The sequence below is a fragment of the Tigriopus californicus genome, chromosome 5, assembly GCF_007210705.1.
Source record: "Tigriopus californicus strain San Diego chromosome 5, Tcal_SD_v2.1, whole genome shotgun sequence".
Classification (NCBI taxonomy): Eukaryota; Metazoa; Arthropoda; class Copepoda; order Harpacticoida; family Harpacticidae; genus Tigriopus; species Tigriopus californicus.
In genome coordinates, this window is record NC_081444.1 from 355,498 (window position 1) to 366,241 (window position 10,744).

A 10,744-nucleotide genomic window follows, 5' to 3' on the forward strand; every position below is an offset into this window, starting at 1 on the left:
ATACTAGTCATGTCTGTCTAGTGGGCACATCTTTGTTAACATGACTTATTTAGGCAAGGCCAAATTCCTTGAAGCACTAGCCCCATCGCCACCAAATAAGAGTTATGGATCTTGTCTCTTGTCAGCTATGAGTGCAGTTTACCACCATGACGGTCAAACCTCCCTGGTCACGACAAGACAAAAGCAACTAGCCAAAACTCGTTTCAAAGCATCTTTAATGAAAATAATTTACCTCACTTTTAGACCAGGACATGCCACGGGATCAAGTTAACCCGATCAGCTGGGTTCCTCAACTGGCATCACTCGAGCTCTTTTGAGTCTCAAGTTGAGGTGGGGGGAGGCTAATCAGAGATGATATCTCCTTTATACAATGAGGTTGGTCATGCCCCAGCGAAGCAGGGGCTGGGGTCCCCCTATCTTGAGCTGTCCTCGATAAACACCTCCTAGTCCAAGGTGACGCCACGGAACCCTTCCCCTGGCCTACATGCTCAAGTTCCATAAATCTAGTTCAGACTCGTATCATTAGCTTTATTTCACTCAAACTGGTGTGCCATCCGTCCATTTGGGAATCCAGCGCATTGTTGTTCGAAAATCCAAAGAGCAGGTGGTACATTTTCACACACCCATAAAACAAACAAGGTTTTTGAGAATGACCCCCCTAAAGGCTCATTAGAGAAACCATTTCGATTCGAACTTTACACCTCCTCCGGGCAAATTGAGCATAGCTATAGTAACAAAGAGGTGTGTAATTTCGGGTCACTCTGGTTTAAACCACTTCCTGGTTGAGCCAATCGCAAACTCACTGGAGGAGTGAAGAGAAGCGAAAAATTCCTTGACCAACCAACTGGCTCGCCATCCATCTAGGTTCGTGATCCCCGTTGTTCTGATCTGATCTCCCTTCCTTCCAGTCAGCGAGTTTGAGTTCCGCGGCCACCATCCGACGAGTAACCAACTAAGCCTTAAAGTCGCAGTAACAGTATTGCCTTACCTAGTACGTAGTAAATATACGTACATACATATACGCACTCTAAGTAGGCTGAGCGTACATACACTGTACGGTATGTAGGTTCTACGACTGTTAATTCATCGGTGTGTAGCAGCTAAAAGAGGGTTCAAGCGTTGAGCAATGCTTGGACCAGTAGACCAGTCTACTCCACAGTAGATACAAGAATAGAGGTGTCAGACTCGGGTCACCTTACATTAACCCTTGCTTTACGAATGACTTCCAGGCCTGATCTGAATTACTCACTGCCCTCGCCGAGATCAAGCGTCCAAGAAAAGAGCCTTTGAACGAGTGACATTGTTGAATAATTTGGCCCGATAACGCCCAATCCCAGGTCATTCTCAGTGCTGGACCATCAGACCACCTTCACGGTCAAATTTGGCCATTCACAAAGCAAAGATGCACTTCTCTTCTTCACTTTCAAATTGATGTGCAAGTGGTCGTCACCTATTTGCTTAACTGGGGAACTGCGGCCACTCCGAGTCGTACCAAGAGTGATGCTCTTCAATTTGTCGAGCGAATGTTCGCCATTGTTGATCATATCAATGCCATTCCTTTTTCACCCCGAGAGATTTCAAAGAGTGAGTAAACTTGGCTTACAAAAGATACCTTAAATTGTTCAATAGGCTAATTGTCAATGAATTTTTCCCCGAGCGCTCTCTGAATCTTTACATTTATGGGGGAAAACGTATTCGATAATCTCAAGTGGAAGCAAAACAAAATGCACCATCGTTCAACTACGCAGTGGAGGTCAGTGGCGACCAATGGGGTTAAACTGTTACCAACATACTAAGTTAATCAAGAACGAGCTCTTATCTGGTTAGCACACAGGATTTCGCAGCCAATGTTCTTGATTCCTCTTGTGCACAAACATTAACGAGGGTTTTAATTAACATTTGGACAGTGTCGCCTTAATGAAATCACCGGAATTGAAATGGTCAAAATCTGTTCAGCATCTTATCCCATAGCTCCCACCTGAGAAGAAGTCCAAGAAGAAGATGGGATTTATAACTGAACTTTACCAGAGGATTTATGGCCCATTAGAGCTGCTCTTTGATGCACTTAAAACGAGGAATAGGCTGCAAAATGGACGAGGCGCGCATTCGTTTATTTTCAGTTTAAAATTCTTTTCAATTTGACGAGCCCGTTTTAGTGATGGTTAAATCCAGAATTCGCGGATTACTTTTTTCCTCAGACTCATGAATCACATTCTCATTAGCGTCTTTGCTAACCACCGAACGTGCGGGCTTCGTGAGGTCCATAGGGCCTTCCTCCGGTCCGGGATCGCCGGAAAACGGTGACAGGGGCAAACCCGGTATGTCCAGTCCTTCCAATTTCAATGGGGGCCAATTCAGGAACGGCCAAGTACGATGATATTGCGCCAAAATGGACCCGAGGAGCAATGGACTGGTTAAAGCTAAGCCTGCACCGGCTGTAACGGGATCCCGGGGCAGCGTGACTAGTTGCCTTTGTTGTTGTGATTTGTCCTGAACACAGGGTGACGGCGAAGATGAAAAAGACATAGGCGAGGAAAGGTCAGTCTTGGAAATGGGTACCTCCAAGGGACGCTGTTTCTCGCCCTCTTGACTTGAGCTAGACTCTTTCTTGGAGGTAGTCTGTTGCATGAGACAATGGATCTTGAACCAGTTCGACCTCCGCCCATACCGGGAACCCGATTTGGACATCCCTACCATGAGACATTTGCGCAGCCGACACGCCTTGCACGCGGTCCGATTCTTTTTGTCCACCACACATTTGAAGCTGTTTTTGCAGTCCTGAACAATGGATTGATTGTTGCAAGTTCGCCCGAAAAAAGATTTGCACCCTTCACAAGTGAACGCTCCAAAGTGGTAGCCCGCAGCGGGTTCGTGGCACACCCGGCACAACTGATTCTGCAATGGATCGCTCTTGTCTTGTTTGTGGGCCTGAAAAGAGAAAGAAGGATTGGCCATGAAATGAAATGCAATCCCCCAATCATTTCATCATGCTTTGACATGAGTTTGATGGTAATAGTTCGTTGTGGATCATCAATGAGTAAGAGCAAACCAAAGCAAGTGTGTCTAGTTCATTTTGGCTCTCGGAGTTCCAATGCTTTTGTAGATCATAAGTTCTAGGATAGCCTCATCTGATTGGGATGCCCAATTGGGTGAGCTGTACATGTACGTGTACCTAAAGGATGCTTCGAATTGCACAGGATGATTTAGGTAAGTGATACGTGAACTCTGGGGATTCCGTGAGGCCCCTGCAATTGAATAATCCCGGTGAATTATACCCTCTTGACAATGATTAATGTTGAGTTGAAAGGAGGTCAAGTACAACTGACCCCATCTGTATCCGGCACGTCACCAACAGATAGGATTTGTACTTGGGCATGCTATGTAAGGTACACTCACATGTACTCTTTACATTACCCATACGACCAAACGACTACAGCACCACATCCGTACGCACATAATGTGTTGTGGGGATCGGCCACAGCGATCGAACGACGGGCTTACGTACTGTACTACCTTGCGCATGAATGAAAGTCTTTTGAACTTCCACTCTGATAATAGGGTCGTCTTCAACAGCAGGACACTACATAAATAATCCACCCCGACAGAATGATGATCATCATGGCTATGATGAGTAATAACTAATAATACTCATAATGACTAGACCTGGCCCTGACCCTTTGACACACAATGAGGACCATAATTGCAAAAAGTTCAACAAAGCATTTTTTTTTTCACTACATAATTTGCCGTTGGTCAATCGTGAGTGAGACAAAAGCCATTCATGATTCATCATTGCATATTTGTTTCATATCATACTCCAATACCATACTCTATTTTGCGTTGTGTCCGCAATATGTGCTACACTGTCGAGCCTCTTCCTTAGTTCTAATTGGATGACCGGACAAGTGAATCAAGGCCCAATAATGCCACTCGTTGATTTGTGGCAAATCGGTCAACTTGGCAAGGTTTGTTTTACGTGACCGTCAACTTCAGAGATATACGTTTCAAAAATCCAATTTATGTGCTTAAACTGGTGTTCTGTGACCACAAGCCAGTGCATTTTCATTCAAGACATCCTGAGGACATGTCATCTTCAAAAGGACGCGTACACGTCTTCTCCGTTTGTCTGACTCAATGGCAGAAATCAAAAGTAACGAAATCATCAAATTTTGTGGTAGGAAATAAATTGCGAAGAATTGCGCTTGTAGGCCGTCGACACTCCATTGCCCAAGATGAAGAACGTACCTTACATAGAGGCTTCTTGTATGCAGGAGTCGTGATAGATGTTCATATATATCTGTCTCGGTCTCTCTCTCTCTCTCTCGCTGTCCGATGTGGACCAATGTGTGCTGGACTACATATCGTCCATGCATTCGCATTTCGAGTGAGACCCCTTTCAGAACTAAAAGATCGCTTGCACTCTCGTCATCGTCGTCGTCGTGTTTGTGGCTGGCTCGCTCCTTGTCTCACTCACTTTCCCGCGTTTTCATCTTGATTTCATTCAGGGACGTGAAAATTAAAGGAAACACGCAAACTCGCTCGGATTTGAATTGAATAAGTCGTCACAAGGGAAAGAGAGAGGGGAAGAGAGGAAAAAAGGTCGGGTAAACACCGTGGAACAATTGAGAATGAACAATTGTCTACTCGTCTCATCGTCGCTCTAACAAGGTTGATCCTGTCAGACTCACACATTTTTGCTCCATACAACGATTTCAAGAACAAATCCATCTGGTTCGAAACGTGTGCCTTCTCTTTAGCAATGCATCGGCTTGTCATCCCTCGTTTATTGTCCCTTCCTTCACCTTAATCATATCAATGATGATTGTGCAATGTGTATCTTGAGGTCTCCGATGTGATTCGCACTCGTTAGAATGCTTGAAAGTGTAATGCGCTCGAAGGGTCGGGCAAATTCAAGGCATGGGATTCCTCAAAATTCGCTCACAAAACCATTATGACACCATCGAGTGAGACATGTTACGTGATACATGCATGCATTAAAGAAACTAGCTTTGAAAAGCCGAAAGACGAGGCAGAAGTGCGAAAAAATAAGGACTCCCGTGAAAATTCTTATCCGAACAATGTGTAGTAGTAATAGTAATAGTAGTAGTAGTAGTAGTAGTAGTATGTTCACCGTAGGTACACTGATTGTACCTATGAACGTGTGTATGTGCATGGGTGTCAAGTGGGAATATTGAAGGGGAACCCTACACGGGCGTTTATTGAGGCAATTTGCCCTAATTGCTATTGAGAAACAATCCTTCGGGAGCTCATCCTCCTCCTGAAGGGATCAGACTCGTGCACTTTGCACACTCTCTCACACACACACACTCAACCATCTTCCAAGACATCGACCATCAGCCAGACATTCACATGGTCACATGGTAGAAGAAAAAAAACCTAACCACCTCAAGATCCAGGCGGCAGTTTTGAATCCACTGGCATCATTGCGATGGGTTCCTGTCAAAACGAGATGGTCTGATATGATTGATACCAATTGGGAGCCCAAAAGAGGAGCCCACTGTATCGAACGACATTGTGGCAACACGAGACGAGAAATTTGAATCGGTCCAACGAGATGGGATTGGAAACGAAGTACAAACAGCGACCCCCAAAGATAGATCACTACCGTTGGTGGATGGATAGATGGATGGATGGATGGATGATAGTTTGGTGAGTTCGAGAATTGGCTGAGAAACCCATATAGTTATGTAACCACTTACATTGATGACAGTCATGCCAAAGACTGTCACTCAAGCGAGTTTGGAACGGATCCAGCCAATAAATAGTTTTTTTTGGCGGATTTTTCAACCGATGGAAGGAACGCAAGTCTTAAGAGACATATTCCACCCCATAGGAGTAAGTCAAGTTGAATAAACAAATTGGTCTGTGTACGATTTTGAGACAACTCTTTTATGCATCTCGTGTGTCCTTGACTGGTCAAAACTTTGGGGATACCAAATGAACTTTGTGTAATGATATATGTACCACATGGAGCGACAAAAGGATAATACTGCTTCCTGCTATGAATGAGCTACGCGGTTAGATCCTCCAATCCGACCTTTTTCGAGGCGAATTTTCGATGCCAGTTCACACCCACCGATTGAAAACCAATCTATCTGATGTTGTACATCAGGGTGCTCATCAGAATGTTGCATGGATAGATTTAGAGATATTTTAAGCCTACCTTAAGCACATTTGAGACACAATAAGAGGAAGGAGGGTCAAGTCAACGATTCAAGATCGACTTGAAGATCATTCGGCAAATGATAAAACCAAATACAATGCTCGTTTTCTCAAGATGAAACCAGATATTGTAAAAAAGATTTGGTGGCCAACATGGTTGATCTCTATTCAGTATTGTCAAATTTTTGCATTTAACTTTGTGTTCCTACCCATTCTGACATGTGATTCAATTCATTCATGATCTTCGCTATCGAAGATTTTGCTAAACTGACTAATGACCACGCAATTCAAATTCGGGATCTCGTCGACGGGGGGACTGATGACGAATTTCCCACTAAAACCATCAATGAATCAAAAATTCAATCATTGATATAAGATCGAGCCAATCGTTTTTCAGTGTTAGTCAAAATTTGTGTTTGATCGCTCACTTTTACAATGAACTAATTCTCGATTTAAAATGAATGGGGAAAGATTCATATACATAAATCTCACTACACATGTAGATCCAATTGCGATACCGTCTTCATTTCATTCATCTTTTTCGATCTAACCACTGGTTTGTTTTGGGATGGACCGAGTATTATGACCAATAAGTTTAGTAGAACTGAAGGATTTCCACGAACTGACAAATCAAATCGTTGCCAATGCAGCCGTTCATTGGTGTTCTTCTCGAACGTCATCACCTAACATGAACGTCGAGTTCTCAGGCAATCCAATTGGTGTAAAAATCACCATAAGAGCAATTTCCAAGTTAGAATTGCCCCGTCGTCTGAGTGTTTGGGTGTTTCTCGTGGATCAAATTAATCAGATCACACATGATGCTTTACGTAGTGCTCTTGACTTGCTTCAGATCATCATCGATCAATCACTCGTCTGAGAGACAAAATTCTGTCTGGATCTTTTTTCAACCATCATCTGATAAATGGAGTCCATGTCTCGTTTACAAATTGACACCCCAAGTGATGAAGGTCTGGATGGTTTAAATAAACAGTTTAGCCCCTCAAACTGGAGCACCCATCAATGCTCACCAATGAATGCGACGTGGCCAATTTCCATTTGGCACTTTGCGCTCAATCATGACGTATTACGTAGTAATTGATGTTCACGCTTGTTCTCAGAGAGAGGAGCGGGGCAGAGTGGGGCTCCTTGAAAGAACCTCTTCCCAACCAAAGCCATGGCTCAAAGGTAGGCCAAGGAAAAACAAAGCTAATACCAATAAAAATACCCTCCCACGCGGTATTCTACGAAACTCTTTTGAGCCGACTCGTCAGTCATATTATTAACGTGGCAACAGTTTCTTTTTGATGAGGCTCTGCCAGTCAATCCTATAGGATGGGGATCCGGTCACAATGAATGCCCACAGTATGCATATACGTACGTACATGTAAGAACCGTCGAGATGAAAAGAACCTCTCCCAAGAAGTGCTGCTTTTGACTCGACTTGGTAAACATCCATCAAATGGCTTTTTTTTTCTTCTTCTAATTTCTCTGTTTAGAGGGCACGGGTCCTTGACTTTTAGGTTTGGATGAAAAAACCGCCCTTCCTTTGGTGGGCGACCTCTGACCAAATCAGACATTAATTAGTAATTATAGAATATGGCCGATCTCACAACAGACAAATTTGAGACAAGCATCTTGATTGATAGTTGGTCGTCCATCAAACTTTTGGGTCAGGCTTCTCATGCCAGAAGCACTTCACTTTGAAACATGGACCAAGGAACGAGGAGTGAGGATGTTACGGAGATGGATGAAGTGCTCGGAGGTCAGAAAGAGACTCATCCTCAATTTCTGGCCGGACTGCATATGGACGGCATACTACACACCATGCCTAGCCTGGGACTCTAATTGACGGCTACCTTCATCCAAATAACCATCGGTCACCGCCCAAAAAGTGGGCACCCAACAGCTACCCAACCAAGTCACTCCTGATGAATGATACCGGAGGTGTTTTGAAAAAGAACTTGGGAGCTCGCGGAATGTGCGAGTCGAGCAAAAAATAACCAAATTGGCCAATGGAATGTGGTACTTACCGAACGGGGGGAGGAAGCTGAAGATGAGCACGAGGGTCCAGGGATGTTGTTGTGACTGTTTCGTCGGCTTCTATGGCCACCACCATTATGATTGGCATCGTTGAGCGACATCTTAGAGCATGTATTTATCTATTTATTCTAGCAATAATGGATGAATGGATGGATGGATGGATGCTCAGAACGACTTGGAGACTTCGAGACCTGTGTCGTGGTTGTTGTCTTGATTAACTGTGTCTTTCAGTGTGTGTTATCTTTTTTGCAATGGCACTCGAGTGGATGAATGTGTGTGTTTGTATGTGTGTGTGTGCTTGTGTATGTATGGGATAGATGTATGAACGAAAAGATGGGCCAATATTATTTGGAGGTCACTTCCAAGTTGGTGTTGTTGGTCCTGATTTATCCATGCTCGTTCATGCACTGACCATAGTTCACTGATAACTCGCTCGCTTGCTAGCTAGCTAGCTAGTCAGCTAGTCAGCTCCTTCACTCACTCACTTCGTAACTCAAGGAGCGAGAAGCCCAGGAGGAGCAACCACCGAGGAACATCTTCACAATATCAGGTCATTTAAATCAACTCAAGAAGAACGAGAAGGAGAAGAAGAAGAAGAAGAAGAAGAAGAAGAAGAAGAAGAAGAAGATCTAAAGGACCAAGAGGACCAAGCACTGGCAGAGGAGTCACGTTAAGTAGCCACAGATTGACCGGGGGCTAGATGAGACGCCTTGTGGGAAGTTGCTTTCAACAGCAACAGACCTGCACACAAGGCTGGGTATGAGAGTTGTAGAAGATCGATATTGAAATTGGTTTGCTTTGCAATTGAGCTAATTCAAACGTGTCGCTCATTCAGCTACGATCACTTAAAATGCTTACTCCTTCGAGATTCGAAATAATAAATATAAAATAATAGATTGCAACACGAAGTTACTTCGATGAAAAAGCTTAGAATTGGACTGTGGATTTCTGATTTCTGATTTCTGCTCCAATGTAGAATAACGCTTTCGTGATGCCGACCAACCCAAAGTCATGTTCCATCAGTCACACTCTACCAAAGAATATAAAGATCAGACAACAGCCATAGTTCCATCTAAATGTGCCCCAAGCGCTATCTCGACATATCCCAACCAACCATCTACTGTGCGTTCAGATCTGTGCTCTGAGGGTCCTCTTGCTCGTACATATAGTGCAAGCATGTGAGTGTGTGAAATTTGCTCCTCGTTGAAATCACTGATTCAATTGAGCAGCGGCGTGATCCGTGAGCGCTTCTTCTTTTCCTCCGAAATGGTCGTCCTTATTGGTATCACGGGGGTAGGCAGGATGACCTGGGCGAATGCCACGGGCCTCAAGATGATCCTCTTCAGCCAGTTAGTGAGCGTGTTGTTGTTCATGTCGTCCAAGACGTCCGTTTCGGCAGGCATCTGGTCGCTTCCCTGTCCCTTCAATGTCCGGCCAGGAGACGTCTTCGTCTTCGTCTTCGTCTTCGTCGTCGTCTTCGTTGTAGTCGTCGTCGTCGTGGTTGATGTATGTCTTCGAGGATCATTCGCTCGGACCTTAGAACTCGCGGACTGTTGAACTCTCGCTCGCCGTTCGATGGTTGAATTCCCGCAGGCTGAAGATCCCACAACCCTATTATAAACCAGTTTGTTGCGAGCCCACTGGATGACCCACCAAAGGACGGGTACAAGTGTAAAAGAGGACACGAGATGATTTCGGTATGGCCCATTGAGTCTTTATTACCCATGTACTCACACTGATAGATAGAAGCCAACCTGATCACGATATAGTGCACATCCATGATAAGTGCCTTTTAGATCCAGAAACGACGGACCCAACCATAACAAAACCACCAGAGACGCTATCAAAGACGTCGACGTTCCATATGTACGTACAGGAGACTGTACAAGTGTATATGTGTGTGTGTAGAGTACGCAGAGTACGTAGTACGTAGATATTGATAAGACGAGGATGGCACGAAGTGCATTACTGGCCACAAGATGAAGAAACAAACCAACAAGTTCAATCAATTAATCTACTGGATCAACTGGTTATCGAAATGATTTGATTTATGGTTTGGACTCACACTATCCCGGAGGATATCTTCATCACGATTAAAGACTGCCACCGAAGTAATCTATAGAACCCAGTAGTATTTTGACCATGGGCCATCATTCTGGCAAGGTTAACTACAAAAATCACACTACCTCTTCCTTTCACTTATATTTTGACTTACCCTCATTCCGAAGAACAATTCAATTCAAATCTTGGGGAAACCTCTGAAATTGGCGCATTTGCATTGCGTGATGGCTCAACCAGGAAAATAATCCAAATTCTCTCTGGACCGTCCAATTACAGTCAATGCGTGCAGAGAGACTCTTAAGTAATGAAATATTTAAACAACGAATCCGAAAGACGAAAGAAGTAAAGGGCAAATAGTGTGCATATAACGACCTTAATGAATATAGGATGGTTTGCGTATTTTTGTGCAAAATTAACCCAAAATAATCCTGGACCAGTTCGGCTTGGGACAACACATCAT

General features: G+C 44.1%; 1 protein-coding gene across 1 annotated transcript; it reads right to left on the reverse strand.

The window, feature by feature from the left end:
* Positions 1–1,962: 1,962 nt before the first annotated feature.
* LOC131880898 (estrogen receptor-like) lies at positions 1,963–8,847 on the reverse strand. Its single transcript, XM_059227619.1, has 2 exons — positions 8,214–8,847; positions 1,963–2,928 (listed from the first exon to the last, which is right to left on the reverse strand). Exons 1-2 carry the CDS (start codon positions 8,322–8,324, stop codon positions 2,134–2,136), a joined length of 906 nt encoding a protein of 301 aa, XP_059083602.1. The 5' UTR covers positions 8,325–8,847; the 3' UTR covers positions 1,963–2,133.
* Between the last annotated feature and the right edge of the window lie 1,897 nt (positions 8,848–10,744).

Coding starts and splice junctions, on each gene's coding strand:
- LOC131880898 (XM_059227619.1), bottom strand. CDS start 8,324: ATGTCGCTCAACGATGCCAATCATAATGGTGGTGGCCATAGAAGCCGA. Junction 2,929..8,213: donor CAGCTTCCTCCCCCCGTTCG/GTAAGTACCACA, acceptor TTCTCTTTTCAG/GCCCACAAACAAGACAAGAG.